Raw genomic sequence first — 20,375 nt, 5'->3', positions numbered from 1 at the left:
GATTTGTCTTGATAAACTTTCCTTTTCTAGTTAAAAGACACTTACTGTTACATGAATTTCTTTGTATTTCATTTATTTTAATTACACTTCCTTAAATTTAAACTGCAACTCCATACTGTCTGAAACTTTACTGCAACTCAGAAGAGAGAACTAGATTTTTTTTTAATAACCTTCTTATTTCAATTCTGAATGATAACAGCTCTGGCTAGAAATGGGACTCTATGTTCTGGGAGCTGAGGCAGTTCTGTGTCTCTGGAGGCAGGATGGATCTTGAGCTTTGTGCTGTGTGAACTGTGAAGGACTCAGATAGAGTGATTAAGGGACAGATAGAGGACGGCTTCACAGGATACGAAAAAGAGAGTGAGGGAAATGTGTGTGTTTTAGGTCAGCAGTTCAATCCAGAGAAAGAGGAACACTCAATGACACTGCATGTCTCAGAAAAGTGTGTGTGCACACAAACATGGTGGCTAGCAAAACCCACAGCAGATCAACAACACAACCAACACACACAAACAAAAGAGAGAAATGGGGATGATAGGAAAGAAAAAAAATGCAGATGTGTAAAAACTAGGGCTGTCAGTTTAACGCGTTAACTTAATTAGTTATAAAAAAATAACGTGATTACAATATTTTAAGACGGTTAACGCGCTAGCCCCGCCCCCAGACCTGTACGTCATCTTATATTTCATATAGGTGACTGTTGACAAATATGAATATATAAATGCAGTTATGCCCTAAAATTCAAGATATTGGTGCAAAAAATGCCCCTGTCTGTGTTTTGTCTTATATTTATATATTACTTATCACACGATATCACATGGGCAGCACGAGCAACATCACACGAGTGTTGATTTTGTCCTGATCAATCACAAGCTTAAATGTGATTGTATACAATAACTCAGTAAATAAGAAGTTGATATTGTGTTATATTTTAAACACAATATTATGCATTTTTGCTCAATTTTGCAGAGAACATATTACCTTTGAAGCCACTGCAGAATTGTTTCGCATCTCCGAGCAACACAGCAGTGTTTAGTTTATGAATGAATCCACGTTTTGAACGAATCGTGTGAATCAATGATTCAAAGGTCCATTCATAAAGAGAGTCATTTACTTCATTCCTGAATGAATCAGCTGTTTGAACGAACTGAGTGAATGAATGACTCAAAGACATTTACCTCCACCTGCTGGCAGATTTAGTTTCTTATTTAGAGTATCATTTCAACAAAAGAAATAATAATAAAAATAAAAACATTAAAAAGGTAGTTTACCCAAAAGTTTTTAATTCTGCCATCATTTACTCACCCTCATGTCATTTCAAACCTTACGTTTGTGGAACATTGGTTTATGTTTAATAAATTTTGTGTTGAATATAATTAAAGCTACAATTTGTAAATGTCCACTTGATACTTTCTCAGTTAACACAAATATAGCTTTAAAATCAACTTTTGTGGGTATTTTCACAGTCAAATAATTTTGCTATTAAATAATTAATCGAAACATCATGTAATTAATTCGATTAAAAACTTTAATTGGCTGACAGCCCTAGTAAAAACAGAGAGTTTTAGATGTCACTAAAATAGATGTAAGCACAACTATTTTAAAGCATATTATAGCTATTTTCAACATTGATAATGTTTTTTTTTTTTTTAGCTACAAAATCAACATATTAAAATGATTTATGTTGGTGTGGGCAGTATGACCAAATATAGCAATTTTATATCATGGTAAAGCTGGTAAAAAAAAAGATATTGTAAAAAAATTAATAAATTTTAACACTTTGACGTAAAATATATTTAACAGTGTATAAAAATCATAAATTATATTATTCAGAAATAAGCATTTTTGAAATTATTTATAATTATAAAAAATTATAAACAATAAAAGTTTTTGAATTTTTTGATCGAAAGTGACAGTAAAGAAGTTCAAAATGTTACAAAAATGTTTTACAAAGTTCTTTTGATTTTTTTTCAAAAATGGATTATGGTTTCCCCTAAAATATTAAGCATATTAAGCAGCACTACTGTAAATACAACACAATTTTAAATTGTAAAAATGTTTAACATTATTACTGTTTTACTGCATTTTTGAGTAAATGCCAAAATAAATGCCTTTGTATGTATTATGTTCAAAACCAAAAAAATCTTACAGAAAAAAAAAAAAAAAAAAAAAAAAAGAGAGTAACTTTTCTGGAACTTTTTGGATGCAAACCAAATTTCTACCATCACATGATATATACCGCAATACCACCCAGATCAACGGTTTTAAACATCTACAAGACAAAGAGAGAAGGACAAAGACAGACAAAGGCCAAACAGTGTTAAAGCAACAAGAGAGGCACAGTAAGTTAGCTCACATGACACACACTTCAGTACACACACAGTAAAAAGTAAGGGCCCCATTACAAGTAAATACAACAGAGCAGTAGGCAAATATTTATCCACAGGAGGTTGGAGTGTCAGAGGAGTATGTGAGGATTACTTTACAAACACTTGAGAGTGAGAAATAAACCTAACATAAGTCTGGGACAGTGCAACAACTGTCTTTACTTCACAGTCCCGAAAGGCTGGAGGCAGTGGATCACACTCCAGATTCAACTTTATAAGATGGATTCACAAATTCCCTCAGCGTCGGTGTCATCTGTGTTATTCCAAGTTGGTTTCAAACAGCTAAAAAGTGTCACAAGTCATTCTCTGCTGGGTCCATCACTCTCTGCTGAACTAGCAAGCTGACTAATTTAGCATTTCCATTGCGTCTGAGTGTGTGGGTAGGCAGAGCTCTCCGATGCGGCGTGCCAGGGCCTGTGCAGATCTCAGAGGACCCTGGCTTAACTCAACCACGCTGTAAGAAAAGATCAATGACTCAATGCCACCCAGAGCGCCAACTCACTAGCTACAGTTTTAGCCGGATAACGTGAAACGCAGCCAAGGTCTTGAACGCAACTATCAGCAAATTGCAAAACAATATACTGCTTATAAAGCAAGCGAGATTTGATGGAATTACATTCATATGGAATTCAACTGATTTGTGGTCACTGCGGATATATTTTTACAGAACTAATCATATTTGTAATGTTTTATAGACACATAGTTCATTTGTTATGAATAATCTTCTAATAAACATTTTGGTTCCAAAACGTCCAAAACCAAGTATGTTTTTTGATTACAACATTGAAAATAGACACAGTTATGTAATGTAAAATATCTGAAGGTTGAATTTTCAGCAAAAATAAATTACATCATGATGGGAAAATAAAATTACTAATATGATAATGTGGTTACTGCATATACAGAGGTTATTTTACATATCTAGGCTTAATATTTTACAAACATATTGTTCATTTCTTATAATAATCTTACATTTTGATTACAAAATTTATAAAAACTAAACATATTTAAAGAAGTCCACTCCCAAAACAAAGATTCACATATAATGTACTCACCCCCTTGTTATCCAAGATGTTCATGTTTTTTCTTTCTTCAGTCGTAAAGAAATTATGTTTTTTGAGGAAAACATTCAGCATTTTTCTCCATATAATGGACTGATATGGTGCCCCAGTTTTGAACTTCCAAAATGCAGTTTAAATGCGGCTTCAAACAATCCCAAATGCAGTTGTAAACGATCCCAGTTGAGGAAGAAGGGTCTTATCTAGCGAATCGATCGGTTATTTTTCATTAAAAAAATACAATTTAAATACTTTTTAATCTCAAACGCCCGTCATGTCTTTCTCTCCCTAAACTCTGTGTATTCTGACTCAAGACAGTTAGGGTATGTCGAAAAACTCCAATCGTATTTTCTCCCTCAACTTCAAAAATTGTAAAAATTGTAAAAATTGTAAATCATCCTACATCGCTGCAGAAGTACCAACCCAGTCTTTGCAACGTGAACATGCAAAGAAGATCAAACAACCTTAACAAAAAAGGTAAAACAGCAACATAGGACAATTTTGAAGTTGAGGGAGGACATGAGATGGATTGTTTCGACATACCCTAACTGCCATGAAACCGGAAAAAAAAACAAAAAAAAAAGTCCAGTCCAGGCAGAGCAAGACAAGATGAGCGTTTGACATTAACAAGTATATAAACTATTATTTTTATGAAAATTACCAATCGTTTCGCTAGATAAGACTCTTCTTTCTTGACTGGGATCATTTACAACCGCATTTGAGGTTGTTTGAAGCCGCATTTTGGAAGTTCAAAATCGGGGGACCATATCAGTCCATTATATGGAAAAAAATGCTGAAATGTTTTCTTCCAAAAACATAATTTCTTTACAACTGAAGAAAGAAAGACATGAACATCTTGGATGACAAGGGGGTGAGTACATTATATGTGAATCTTTCTTTTCAAAGTGGACTTCTCCTTTAAGTATTTTTGTTTTTGTTTTTTTTTATAGAAGAATGACTATCATGATAAACAACATCATAATATAAACTTCATTCAACTGTTATGTGGTCACTGCACATATAGAGGTTATTTTATATATCTAGCCATTTTTGCTGTTTTATAAACATATTGTTCATTTCTTATAAATAATCGTACATTTTGGTTTCCAAGTGTTACAAAAACCAAACATAATTTTAAAGTATTTTTCATTCAGTTATTGAAAAAGATATATAGGTATGTAGCATATAAAATATAATCTTGGTGTTAGGTTTTCAGCAAAAATAACTACATTGTGATAAACATCATCCTAATATAAAATTACTGACATGATAATTCAACTGATATGTGGTCACTGCATATACAGAAGCTACATATCTAGTCATATGTGTAATGTTTTACAAACATATTGTTCAGTACTTATAAATAAAATTTTACATTTTCATTTCAAAAGTTACAAAAACCAAACATACCAAACATTTTACATACTATTCATTACAAATCTTACATTTTATTTCCAAAGTTACAAAAACTAAACATATTTTTAAAGTATTTTTCATTCATTTATTAAAAAGTAGACATATTGGTGTAGCATGTACAATTTCTTGGTGTTAAGTCTTCAGCAAATATAACTATATCATGATAAATAACATTATAATATAAAACTGATATGTGGTCTGTACGTACAGCAGTAATTTTCCATAAATAGTCATATCGGTAATGTTTTAGAAATATATTGTTAATTAATTATAAATAATTACTCTTCCATTTTGGTTCTGAAAGTTACAAAAACCAAAAATATTTTAAAAATATTTACCATTCAATTATAGAAAAATAAATATAGTTATGTAGCATATGAAATATCGTGGTGTTGAGTTTTCAGCAAAAATAACTATATTGAGATAAATAACATTATAATATAACATTACTGATATGCGTCATAGTTAAGTGTTCATAGTCATATTTGTAATGTTTTACGAACATATTGTTTCTTACTTATAAATAATCTTACATTTTGATTCCAAAATTTACAAAAACCGAACCTATTTTTAAAGTATTTTTCATTAAATTATTAAGAAATAGATATAGTTATGTAGCACATAAAGTATCTTGGTGTTGGGCTTTCGGCAAAAATAACTATATCGTGACAAACAGCATAATAATATAAAATTACTATGATAATCCAACTGATATGTGGTTATTTAACAAGTCCAAAGACATTAGACATTTCCTTAATTTTATATTTTGGATCCAAAAAACCACAACAATTTAAAAGTATTTTTTATTACATTAACGAAATATAGACATAGTTATGTAGCACATCTGAGGGTTGAACTTTCATCAAAAACAACTTGTATCATAAATACCAACACTGGAATGTAACATTACTAATACGGTGATGTAATATTCTGCCATGCCACCCACTCCTATCCCAGCCTCACCTCTGAATGCAGGCTCGCACACATTTCCCAAACTGTAAGAAACGTAAAAGAACACACAATACGCTAGTGTGTACGTGATCATCTTTAGGTAATTTAACTATTCCGACCACTATCTGGACAGGAAGTAACCTTCTCGGTTTTGGTTCCTCATGGCTGTGGGTGAGAGCACGTCATCCATTAATTGTGAATTGAACACTTCTCATTAGAGCGGAATCATATCACACTTAGCAACAATCGCATGCAATCAGCTTGGCAGCTACACCGTCCATTAACATTTTATTACAGCCCACATCTTCACCTGATTAGAAAGGGCCATTTGCATGGCAGTCAACATTTCAAAAGATAAATTGACTCACTTTTAGTTTCCTGAGTCATTCTAGCAGGTTCCATTCACTTTCAGCACAACTTGGCAAAGGTTTCGGCCTGTAATCACTCCCTTGCTCTTTCCGTCTCGTTCCCCCTTTCCTGTCTCTCTCCCTAAAAGGATTTATGCAGTAGGTACCAGACGAGGGTTAACTAGCGCCCAGGGCACAAACACTACCAAAAACAACAAAAATGCCCTAAAATATTTGCACTCTGAAAGCGAAAAACAACCTGGTTGTTTTTAATGCTTAAAAGTGCAACGTGCAATAATGCAAAGTGCAAAAATAATGACAAAATTCCTAAACACTCTCCTCAGGATATCTTGTGCATTATGATCAAAGCTGCTATTTAATAAAAAATAAATACAATAAATAAAAATGAAACACAATAAGTAAAATTATAAATAAATATTTAAAATAATTATTTAATTAGAATAATTAGCAAGCAGCAACCACAAACATTCAGACTGAGAAATGTAATTAATTAATTTACTTATTTAAACAATTCAACAGAGCTATGATTAAAATCAGTGGTTCTCAACCAGGAAATTTTAAGTGGGGTACAAGTTTTAAAATAATAAATACTTAGTTTAAAAAATGTTACATTAAAAATTAAATAATAATAAATTACTTATCGATTATTAGTTTAAATAACTAGTGCTGTCAAATTGATTAATTGTGATTAATCACATCCAAAATAAAAGATTTGTTTACATAATGTGTGTGTGCTGTGTATAATATAATATAATATAATATAATATAATATAATATAATATAATATAATATATATAATATATATATATATATATATATATATATATATACACTTGAGAAATATGTTATATACAAGTTTTACATATGTATTTTTTATATATATATATATATATATATATATATATATATATATATATATATATATATATATACACACACACATCAATTTATATATAAATTTATTGTGTATATTTATATAAATATACACAGCACACACACATATATTATGTAAACAAAAACTTTTATTTTGGATGCAGATTAATCGATTTGACAGCACAAAAAAAAAAAATTATACATTTAAAAAGGTCCATTCAATATTGTTTTGGACAAAGTGGGGCCTTGGATTCAAAAGGGTTGAAAAACACTGATATAAATGGATTGTACATTTTAATATGGTTATTAAATGAAAAGTACCCTCATAAAAAGTAAAAAATGACTCTGGAAATCAATTCCAGGAAGTGCAAAGTGCTCCTTAATAAAGTTAATTTCTAACACAACTAGGAACCAGAAAGAACCATTCCACATCCAACAGGTGAGTAATCACATTTTTCCAGCTCTACCTCCTAAAGACTCGCATCTTTTTCATAAACGAAGTGCGTGAAAACTGAGCAGACCTCATTTTGTCTGGAAAACAGTGAAGCGATTGCACAATAACCTGATTTTAATAAGGCCATCACAGCTGAAGAAATGAGGAACAGAAGGGATGCAGAGCGAAGCAAAATGGGAAAGAAAGCAGAAAGGAGCGTGAGGGGGAGCAATCGATGGAAGTTCTACTAAAGGCACACAGTACGCAGCAGCTCAGAACAAAGAGTGCAAAACGAGTGCGGCTGGAACACTCGCGGCTCCCATTACAGAGAGAGAGGGATGGAAGAGAAGAGTTGAACAATGCCACTCCGTTCCCTGTAGCGAGGACGTCTTTCTATCAGTCCTTCTAGCACCTCTACTTTCACAATGGAGTTCAGAATGAGGCAGAACAAAGGGGTGGATGATCCCAGAGGAAGGAGGATTAAGATTTGGGCTGTCCTATACATGCTCGACACACTAGGAAAATTGAATTCAAACACGTGGTGTGTTTCTCTGAATCACTGCTATCATGTACTACACTGCCTGATAACAACCAATTGTTGAATATGCTTTGTGTGCTTCTTGCACTAGTGGAGAGCACCAACATGGGTTTTTCTATGGCTGATGCCGATATCTAGAGAGCAGCGAGGCAGATGGCTGATATAATGTTAGTATAAACAATAAGGGATGGGTTTCATAAAGAATTTATTTCTGGGTGTCATTCCAATTCCAGTTCCATTATTGATTCTGATAGTGCTCTTAAAGGGACAATTTACTCACCCTCAAGCCTCAAATACAATTGGAGTTACATTACAAAATGTCCTGGCTCTTCCATGCTTTATAATGGCAGTGAATGGGTGTTGAGAATTTGAAGTCCAATAAAGTGCATCGATCCATCATAAAAAGTAATCCAAACAGCTCTAGGGGGTTAATAAAGACCTTTTGAAGTGAACTGATGCAAAAACCTGAATCTCTAGCTTCCACTAACTGTCATACGAGCATTCCTGAGAATGTGGCATTCCAGCGGCTGATGTAAGATGTAGGACGTATGCATAACTTAAGCTCCGGTGAATTCACAGTCATATTCACCTAGAATAGCTTGAGGGTGAGTAAATCATGGGGTAATTTTCATTTTTGGGTGAACTATACCTTTAAGGATTCAATACCTGAAAAAAATTAAATGCAATTTCATTGTCAAATGTGATTTAAAAATTAACACATTTAAAACAATTATTGCAAAAATGCATTTACACAGATTTTCTAAACACAACATCCATACGATCCAATAAATCACCTATTAAAAATAGTAAACTAACAAAAAAGTAACATATACCATAATTCAAAAGTTTGAAAGTTTGGGGTCAGTAGAATTATATATATAAAAAAAAAAAAATTGTTTATCAATGCTAACTGACCCCAAACTTTTTTGAACAGTAGTGCATTTAATTTTACAAATATTTATGAAATTGTTTTAAAGGAGAAGTCCACTTCTAAAACAAAGATTCACATATAATGTACTCACCCCCTTGTTATCCAAGATGTTCATGACTTTTTTTCTTCAGTCATAAAGAAATTATGTTTTTTGAGAAAAACATTTCATCATTTTTCTCCTTATAATGGACTGATATGGTGCCCCGAGTTTGAACTTTCAAAATGCAGTTTAAATGCGGCTTCAAACGATCCCAAATGTGGTTGTAAACGATCCCAGCCGAGAAAGAAGGGTCTTATCTAGTGAAGCGTTCGGTTATTTTCATTAAAAAAAAAAAAAAAAATAAAAATTTCGGTTATTTTCATTAAAAAAAAAAAATAAAAATAAAAATTTTAATCTCAAACGCTCGTCTTGCCTTTCTCTCCCTGAACTCTGCGTATACTGACTCAAGACAGTTAGGGTATGTCGAAAAACTCCAAAAATATTTTCTGCCTCAACTTCAAAAATCATTTCAAAATCATCTTACATCGCTGCAGAAGTACCGACACAGTCTTTGTAAAATGAACATGCAAAGAAGATCAAACACGCTTAACAAAAAAGGTAAAACAGCGATACAGGATGATTTCAAAGTTGAAGGAGAACATGAGATGGGAGTTTTCTGACATTCCCTAACTGCCTGGACGTTTTTTTCCAGTTCATGATGGGGTAAGACAAGACGAGCATTTGGCATTAAAAAGTATATAAATTGTATTATTTTTATTAAAACAACCAATCGTTTAGCTAGATAAGACCCTTCTTCCTTGGCTGGGATCGTTTGAAGCTGCATTTAAACTGCATTTTGGAAGTTCAATCTCGGGGCACCATATCAGTCCATTATATGGAGAAAAATGCTGAAATGTTTTCCTCAAAAAACTATTTCTTTATGACTGAAGAAAGAAAGACATGAACATCTTGGATGACAAGGGGGTGATTACATTATATGTGAATCTTTGTTTTAGAAGTGGACTTCTCCTTTAACTACAAGTTGTATAAACAACTAGTGATTCACTAAAAAGAACTAAGCCATTAAAAACTTCAGGTTTCTGATTCGCTGAAAAGACTGGCTCATAAGATTTTAAACAGTATTTTTTTTTTAATTGCAATCTTTTGTAAAAAAGAAAAGTTCTTGGTTCCTAATCCAACAAAAATACAATGACTAAAGCACTGAAATAATTTTTTTCACATTATAATTAAAAATGGTTTAACAAAATGTCAAAAACATCAACCAAGGTCCAATTCTCACTGTTAACAAACCATTAACTATGACTTTTGCCTCAATAAACTACCAATTTGCTGCTTATTACAAGTAGTTAGTAAGGTAGTTGTTAAGTTTAAGTATTGGGTAGGATTAGAAATGTAGAATATGGTGATGCAGAATATATGCTTTAGAAGTACTAATAAATAGCCAGTATGTTATGAACAGTCATGCTAATAAGCAACTAGTTAATAGTGAGAATTGTCACTGGTATGTTTTTACTAATTATTGAAATTGACACCAAAAACACTTGAGAATTACATGTTGACAAAGACACTTTATCTGCAATGCACATGTGGCATCACAAGCTTCCTTTGTGTTTTTTGCAATCTCATCCAGGGGAACTAGCGGCATGGCAAAAATGTGAACAGGGCAGCTGGAAATGACTACGCCAATGATGAAGCGCTGGGGAGCGAGCAGTCGGGAAGATGCATGCCGGATAACTGACAGTGATCTTAATGGCCCACGACATGAAAATGCGTTATAACGCTTCTGGTCAAATCAGTCAGAGGGAGAGTATGATGTTGTAGGGCAGGCAAAGCAATTCGCATAGTAGAGGACAAGTCTTCAGACAGCACTATTTGATCATTTTACTGCAGGGGTCACACCCTTTTAGACCATTCCAAAGGAATAATGCAAGTGCACACACAACATATATGCATTGTGGGTGTATGTTTGTGTGTTCAAACAGCAGCGTAAGAATCGTACAACTCTTTGGACATCTGCCAACTTACGATCCCAGAGTATCACAACAAAATTCTGAGGTAATTCAGTCTCCGCGCTGGTTTTTGTCAAACAAAACAAGCATCTAGTCATTTAGGGGACTGGAGCTCAAGTCGGCCTTAGGGAGGTTAAGTCCTCTCAATAGCGGCTTAAACTGAATCCACTCGAGGAGCCGTCTGAATCTTCTGTGCTGCTTTCGTAACCGTTTAAGGTGAAGTTTAAACAACATATGTCTGCAAAGACAGAGAAATTATGACCACATGGCCAAAAAAACAAGTGCAGTGTAAGAGATGGTTATGGCATCCCCCTCTGGTCTGAGCTTGTGAAATGCAATTAAATAAGTGGATTAACCTCAATACAAAAGCAATCCCCCCTCGCAAGGTAAGAGAGAAGAGGACAGATACATAGATGCGAAAGCCAAACACTGCAACAGGGGAACAAAAAGAATTTTTTTTAAAACAATATTTCTATTATGTTTCAATGAAATTCAGCAACAGAAAGCACACAGGCTATAACACCACAAACTGAAATCCCTAAAGCACTTTGTATACTTTCATAAAAGCTACATTGATCTTCATCCAATTTATGGCTATTTTGAACCTCCTAAATTAATTTTATTTTAATTTTAATCATACAAATAATTTACACTACCTTTCAAAAGTTTTTTTATAGAGATTAACACTTTTTATCAGCAAGGACGCATTAAATTGATTAGAAGTGACGATTTTTTTTTTTACATTTTTTAAAATTAATTTATCAAAAATTAATCTATTTCCACAATTTGTGTTTTAAATGATTATGATAATTAGAAATGTTTTTGAGAAATACTTCTGAATATGCAAAAACAAAATGTATATAAAAAAAAAAATATATATATATAGTACATTTTTTCTCTTTTTATTTCTTCTCTTTGTTTTTTGTTTTTTTTTCTCAGGAAATTTCTCAGGATTTCTTATTATGGAAAATTGAAAACAAACTTAAAATCCCTAAAGCACTTAGTATAATTTCATAAATTCTAGGGAAATTATTTTGAACCTGCTCCTGTCAGTTAAAAAAGAAAAAGAAAAAATTAATTCTGAGTGACAGGAAAAAATATAATTAAAGATTTTCATTTCAATCTAATTTTTGATACCTTTAACATTTTTAAAAACATTTTATTAATTAAAAATGAATCAAGTTTCACAATTTCTGTTTTAAATCAGCACATTAGAATAATCTTCAAAGTATCATGTGGCTGTTACAGGAATAAATTACATTTTAAAATATAATCAAATGGGGGGGGTTATTTTACTTTTTTTTTTTTAATCCAATAAACCTTTGAATAGTATTTATCTTGATATATTTGAAAGTTTTTGATACAGTATATAAAGATGTCTCTTTATTTTTTCCCCAAGGGACATTTTATTTACATGTTTTATCTATAATAATAATAAATAATAATTTATAAAAAAAGAAACATTTATTATTTTTTTTCTTAGACAACAAGAAAAAAAAAAAACAGCAGAAATTCCCACATTTTTTTCCCCAATGAACAGATGTTATTTTTGTATTTTTTTGATCAAATAAACCTTTGAATGGCATTTATCTTAATATAAAGATTTTAATAAAATATATAAAGATGTCTCTTTCCAAGGGTCACTTATATTTGTTTCATCTATAATAATGATAATAACTACTACTATTATTATTATTATTCTTCTTATTATTATTATTCTAAATAAATAATTTAATACTTATGTATAAAATAGTTTTTTTTAAATAAATGCATTTCACAAACAAAACCAGAAAAAAAAAAAAACAGCAGAAAAGCCCACATTTTCCCCCACGACTCTCAAATGAACACATGTAATTTGGCCTTATTAATTTGTGCACTGTGACGCCGCCTCTTTATAGAACATGAGTCAGCGAAGACCCTTTGGAAAGCTTTTGCACCCCAGTGGGGGGGACACGTGTCTACCAGACTTCTGCTGCTATTTCTACAACCATTCAACCTTTGTGTTTCCAAACGACAGAATATAAGCCAAGCTCCAAGCGTTATGCACACAGCTGCTGTCATTACGCCATACATTTCCTTGGCTCAGAAAACCCCTCCCCCACCCGCTAATAAGGCCGTCATGTGACCTGGCCAGACCTCTAATCACACAAATATTTATCTGGGTGAATACATAAAGGGATTCCTGCATATGGCGCAGGCTCTGTGTGCTCTAAGGTTGCTATCAATGAAATGACCCCAGATTTTGGGGTTGTTTGACAGATCTGGGCAGTAGGTGTGCGGAGTGAGACTCATCTACTCTAAGCCCCTGTCAGACTCACGTGTTGCTTCTCTGCAGACGTGTGGTGCACGTCAGGGCACCAGGCAGTAAGGGATTATGGGAGATTTTTGTCCGTTCTCATCCACAACTCAGTCTATCAACTCAAGTCTCCTCGTTTGCGGCAACCAATCAAATGCAGCCCAAGTAAAGCGGTTGCCTAGCTACTGCAACAAGCTCTTGGTCAAAACCACCAATGATGAAGCATTTCAGCAACACCACTTTAATCTACCCATTTCATTTTTAAACAAAAGGCTTAAAAAATGAGTCAAATAATTTAATGATGTTTGGTACACATTGTATTCTTTTATCAATGTGAATGAAACTGTAGTTGTAAGCTTACAGTCTGAATGAAACGTGTTGAGAAAGACAGACTGGCTGCAAGCAAATAAATAAAACTGCTTTATAATGTTATGGTAATTAGGCCAGCCTATGGATATAGGAATTTTTTGGTTTAAAATATATATATATATATATATATATATATATATTTTATATATATTTTATATATATATATATATATATATATATATATATATATATATATATATATATATATATATAAAACTTTATAAACGCTATACATTTTTGTATTTTTATAATTTTATTAATCAAATACTTTAACCATTTGACTTTAGAAAAAATCATTGATCTTCACCTGATTTATGGTTATTTTGAACCTGCTAAATTAATTTTATTCTCCATAATTTATATAAATAATATACACAACCATTCAAAAGTCTGTAAAAATTTATTTAAAAAAAAATTTATACTTTTTCTCATCAAGGCTGCATTTATTTGATCGAAAATAGAGTAAAAACCGCCATGATTTAATATTACTAATATATTTTATTATTAATATTTAATAGAGTTGTTGTAATATATATATATATATATATATATATATATATATATATATATATAATATTTATAGTATTTAGTATTTTCAGAAATGCTAGGGGAAATACACTGATCTTCACCTGATTTATGGTAATTTTGAACCTGCTAAATTAATTTTATTTTCCATAATTCATTTAAATAATAATAATAATAATAATTTTAATTAATACTTTTTCTCAGCAAGGATGCATTAAATTGACTAAAAGTGACAGAAAATAAATTTACAATTAAAAAAATTGTAAATATTTTTATTTATAATTTTAAAAATGTATATTTGATTTTTTTACTTCTTGAAAAAAATAGTAGTACAGTTTTTACTGTATTTTATACTGTATTTTCATAAATGCTAGGGGAAATACATACAACTTTACCTGGTTATTGGAAAATTAATTTATTTTCCATAATTCATATAAATAATATACATCATTATATTCAAAAGTTGAGGTTTGAAGTTAAAAAGGTGTCATTTTATTTTAAAGAAATTAATACTTTTTTTTTTTTTTAGCAAGGATGAATTAAATTGATTAGAAGTGACATTTATAATTTTAAAAAGGTATATTTGATTTCTGGATCAAATATACCTTTGAACAGTATTTATCTTAATATACAAAGTTTTTAATAAAATAAGATGTCTCTTTATTTTTTCCCCAAATATGATGTCTCTTTATTAGTATTATAGATGGAAGCTATAAATAAAGGAAAAATTGATATTATATTATATTATATTATATTATAATATTTATATATATTTATTCCAGTGATGGCAAACCAGGAATAAATAAAGACACTGTATACTTTATATTTTTGTCCATAAACGTATAAACAAAATATGGTAACTGGTATAATTTATTTAGGATCAATTACATCCTCAGAAGCACTAAGAATCATTAACAGAATCATTAAGGAACAAAATTCATTAAGCGGAATCTAAATCATTGCATTAAATTGAATCGCTAGATCTCATCCCCTGCGAACTAATCTATTTGAGTTGAAGTAGAATTAAATGGCCGCACATCAGCGAAAGTTGAGGGAACATTAAACCGAACATCCATCTCAAACAAGACATGGATGAATTGAATATAGAGTTACACCGGGATGACAAGAACCACACCTTTCCTTCCAGAATCTCCGTATTAGCACTTAAAGGGTCTCCGTCACGCCCCTCTTGCTCCGCTAACAGGACGGCTGAAGCGCTGTCCAGTCTCTTAATTGGCCGGGCTGCTGGAGACGAGCACTCAACAAAGAAAATGGCTGTGCCATAAACAAGACCCTCACTGTCCATGCGCCCCACTTAATTTCACATTAGCTGCATGGAAAACTGCAAATCAGCAAATCGAGGAAGGCAGAAAGACGTACTGCACCAGACACATCACTTGCTAACCTTCTGCCGTTATGACAAACGAGCTTCTCCAACCTGCTGAGGCAGGTACAATTAGATATATAACGCAGAAGACCAAAACTACAACAAGCTACAGCAGAATAACGCTCATTTCATCTTATCAACATGATTCACTTCCAAGTCAACCGATCATCAGTGGCTCAGAACAGTTTTCACCTGGCAATAAAAAAAGTTTACTATCAACTCAATTGACCCAGAAGCCTCCTCGGTGTGTGACTCAGCTTAAAGGCCTTTCTGACATTCCCACAATACCGCATATTTTCCCGTTTATCGGAGCAGCAACTGAACATTCAAATATGAGAGAAATGAACACATGCCAAAGAATACGTCCAACCTACAGCAAGCACCGCAGGGCCTCTGAACACACCTTAAAAATCTGTCTGTTCCTGGAAAATCCATTTTTCATTCTTCAACTGAAATGACTCAAAAAAAGCTCCTTTTTTTCCCTTTTTAAGCACCATCTCTTTTTTTTTTCTCTAATCAAAAGCAGCTTTCGTCTTCAGGAGCTGCACAACAAAGCATGTAAGTTCTGCGACACCACATGGTACTGATAAACACATGCTTGCGCAAAAAGGTTCACACAATTATTGCAAAACTGCAGGTGGGACTATTTGCCAGATTTGGGCTGCAGGGCACGGCACGTATTCTCATGCGTCTCTTCAAGTTCTGAGGAAAAACAGGGCTGGACAGAGGCAGAGGCAAACAGATTTGCACGATTTTCCCTCTAGAAGAGCATGAACGTACTGGGCTCTATCTGAAGGACCGCAACCATCCCAGCAGGCCAGGTTATGACACACAGCTACCGAGCTAAACAGGTTTGTACAGAACGGCCATAAGGGGGAGTTCAGTTTCCTTTCCCAGGTTGATGCATTTCCTATTGAAAAAGGAAGCTGGAGACATGCGCATCAAAGGACTTGTGCCTTTATATTTAATAGGCAACAGCTTTTAGTCCAAGTCACAGCTATGAATTCTGGTTTACTCCTTGGATTTGTGACTGTGTAGTTATTGCTAAAACCAAAACTATTCAAAATCATTTTTGATAACTGAAATAAAGCTGAAATGTGAGCCTGGACCACAAAAGCAGTAAGTAGCACAAGTATATTTGTAACAGTAGCCAACAATACATTGTATGGATCAAAATTATTTATTTTTTAAAAAAAATCATTAGGGTATTAGGTAAAGATCATGTTTCATTAAGATATTCTGTAAATTTCCTACCGTAAATATATTAAAACTTGATATATTTTTTGATTAGTGATATGCATTTCTAAGAACTTCATTTGGACAACTTTAAAGATTTTTTTTTTCAGATTCCAGATTTTCAAACAGTTGTATCTAGGCCAATATTGTCCTATCCTAACAAACCATACATAAATGGAAAGCTTATTTATTCAGCTTTCAGGTAATGTACAAATCTCAATAAAAAAAAAAATGACCCTTATGACTGGTTTTGTGGTCCAGGGTCACAAATAAAATATAAATATTACATAAAACCTTAAAAAATTGTAATTAAATGCTATGGTAACTAACTGGAATGATTTTGCCTTAAAGTATTAAAATTACTGAAATTTCAGAAACTAAAGCCATATATATATATATGAATAAAAAAAAATGAAAAAGCACACAAAATGAACATATAAAAAACTAAAATAAAGAAAGAAAATGTAAAAATATTAATAAATATATGAAACTAGATAATAAATCTGATATATAATCTAACAAACCATACATCAATGGAAAGCTTATTTACTCAGCTTTTAGGTAATGTATAAATCTCAATTTCCAAAAAAAAATCGACCCTTATGACTAGTTTTGTGGTCCAGGGTCACAAATAAAATATAAACATGAAACATGAAAACTTAAAAAACAAATAAACAAATAAATAAAATAAAATGCTAATAAGTTCACTAATAAGTTTGTGTTAAAGTACAAAAATTACTGAAGCTAAAGCTTAAAAAAAATAAAATTAACCTACATACAAAATATAACAAAAAATGTAAAAAAATAAATAAATAAAAAGCACATAAAATTAAAATATAAAATACTAAAATAAAAAGAGAAAATATACAAATAAAAAAGTAAAAATATTAATAAAATATAAATATTAAATGAAAACTTAAAAAAAATAAAAAAGATACTAAAATACTAAAATAAAGAGAAAATATAAAAATATGAATATATATATGATACTAGATAATAAATCTGATTATATATATATATATATATATATATATATATTTATACACACACACACATACATATACGCACACACACTAAAATACTGTGTTGCTAGTCAGAAGTAGTGATCGACGATGATACTGACACCTGATGAACAATTTAATGGAGTGAAATATAACACATATATAACACAAAGCAAAAAAAATATACACAAAATTTTATATTTTACTAAATATTTACTCAAAAACTGTCCACTGACAGTAGATGCTGGACCTGACACTTGGTAAAATAACTACTTCTGTTGACCATTTGATAATTAAAAAATTTATTAATATAAGCTGATTAATTGGCCTAATCACTATATGTGTCTAGTGATATTCACAATTAGGTGGAATTATGGGGAGGGGATTTTCTCATTCTAGAGACCATTTTATTGGACAAATATATAAATACGCCTGTAAGTGCAAGATGAATCATCAATAGTTTTGGTCTGTTTCCCCAAATGACTTAAATGAGTTCATCTGCTATAAGTTAGTCACTTAACTTTTACAAGTATGCAACCATACAGACAGACAAGGTCCAAAAACAACAAAACTGAACAATTTCAGGAGACAATGTCTTTTCAGCAAACGCTGAGCGAAATAAAACACAAAGCACCTTTATCCCACTGCATTGTGCGCTTCTGAAAGAGTGCTGAATCAAACGCCTTACCTCTTGCTGACAGTTTCTTTGTGTTAATAATTTTAGCAGCATATTCCTGGCCAGTGGATTTTTTCACACATCTCCGCACCACGGAGAAGGCACCCCTGCGAACGAAGGACACACAGAGCTTAATTCCCCACAAAAGTAAAAGATGCACCTGACTCTCACAAACTGGAAAGAGCTGTCAGTCATTAGTGACGTAACAGCAGTTCCACTATAAATTAGCAATGAGCAGTTTGCTTCAAAGAACCATTTCAAAAATGATTCATTTTCATGTTTTAAAACGCTGTTTATTTAGAGTTATAAGTAAAGATGTGTATTGCAATTTCATTGCCTACAACTCGAATACGTGTCACGTTTACATGTTTCTACATCAACAATAATTCAGGAATCAATGGACCGATTCAGTCCGATTTGTGAACGAATCATTCCGAGCAATTTTGCGAACTGGTTCAACCGATTCATTGGCGAGATTCGACACAAAGACAAAACGTTTCGTGACTAAACGTTTAAGCATGACAAAAAGAAGTGTGAATCACAAAATGAGACTCAACACAGTCTACTACAATTCTGACATTTGCCTCAAAAAATGGGCGGCTGCACAGCACTTCGCATCTGCATGTCAGAAGGCTGTAATGCTCTTCCCAAAAGTGAGATTGAATTCTCAGAAAGGCGTCACTGCTCATTTATTGATTTTATAATCCCTCTTTATCGCTCCCCTCCTAAGATATTAAAGTGTGATTAACTGTGTGTGCGACACACTCAATATTTCATTGTAATATCAAGTACACGGCTACATATTCTTTAGTGCGCTACATAGTGCACTACGCTGCAATAATTTCAAGCAGCTGCAGAACGATATGATTTAACCTCTGCTTACGAGCATAAAACAAAGCACGTTGTTCATGTCAGGAAAAGTGGCAGCCAAATAGCCAAAGTAACCGAGAAAACCTTCCTGGCCATCAGCAAGCCCTTAAAATAAAACAAGGCGTGAACACAAAACACAGTGTGTACCCTATGCAACATTCTACACTACAGATACGTTACTCGAAGCCACTACAGCCCTTTAAACCTGATGTTAAAAACGTTTCAAGCTTAGATCCGCACAGGGGGCTTGATCGGATCAAGTCCAGAACTGAGTGCTGTACTCAGTTCTGGTCTTGATCCGATCAAGCCCCCCTGTGCGTGGCTCTCGGAGAGGTTTACGAGTCTCTTTGCAAGTCATTTCCCCTGCTGTCAACATCCAAATAAAAGAATGGAACGAAACAAACAAGAGTAACTTGCGCCGATGACGTCACACCGCTACAATGTTGCGCGCACTTACTTTCCCAGCTCTTCGTAAAGCTGATACTCGTCCGTAAACCTGGTCGAGGTTACAATTGTAGCCATGTTGTGCGTGCGTGTGGGGAGGGGGGTCGATGCCTCTGCTGCTGCGGTTCAGGTTTCGGGAGGAGAATCTCATGTGTTCCAGAGAGAGAAAGAAGGGAGATACAGACGGAAAGAGCGGAGGGGAGGGGCTGGATGGTGGTGGGGGTGGAGAGAAAATCACGCGAGACGACGCGAGACTTCCCTGCAATCAGCAAAGTCACGGGTAGGGTGACAGACTGACTGATCTTTTTCATTAATAGATGTGACCCTGGACCACAAAACCAGTCATAAGTGTCAGTTTTTCCAAAATTGAGCTATATACATCATCTGAAAGCGGAATACATAAGCTTTCCATCGATGTATGGTTTGTTAGGATAGGGCAATATTTGGCCGAGATACAAATATTTCAGTATATGCAATCTGAGGGTGCAAAAAAATCACCTTTAAAGTTGTCCAAATTAAGTTCTTTGCAATGCATATTACTAATCAAAAATTAAGTTTTGATATATTTACAGTAGGAAATTTACAAAGTATCTTCATGGAACATGA

The 20,375-nt window shown here is 32.8% G+C and overlaps 1 protein-coding gene across 14 annotated transcripts in view; it reads right to left on the bottom strand.

Annotated features, from left to right (window-relative positions):
• The window catches only part of camk2g1 (calcium/calmodulin-dependent protein kinase (CaM kinase) II gamma 1), a 96,542-nt gene extending 76,560 nt beyond the window's left edge, over nucleotides 1-19,982 (bottom strand). For all 14 annotated transcript variants that reach the window (XM_051124176.1, XM_051124161.1, XM_051124168.1 and 11 more), the window contains exons 1-2: nucleotides 19,783-19,982; nucleotides 18,468-18,562 (exon numbers count right to left, since the gene is read on the bottom strand). In XM_051124176.1, coding sequence (XP_050980133.1) covers nucleotides 18,468-18,562; nucleotides 19,783-19,847 — 160 coding nt within the window. In that variant the 5' untranslated portion in view covers nucleotides 19,848-19,982. The remainder of the gene's footprint in view (nucleotides 1-18,467; nucleotides 18,563-19,782) is intronic.
• Nucleotides 19,983-20,375: the final 393 nt, after the last annotated feature.

Source organism: Labeo rohita, chromosome 12 (genome assembly GCF_022985175.1).
Source record: "Labeo rohita strain BAU-BD-2019 chromosome 12, IGBB_LRoh.1.0, whole genome shotgun sequence".
Taxonomy (NCBI): domain Eukaryota; kingdom Metazoa; phylum Chordata; class Actinopteri; order Cypriniformes; family Cyprinidae; genus Labeo; species Labeo rohita.
This window is presented reverse-complemented; position numbering and strand designations above follow the sequence as displayed.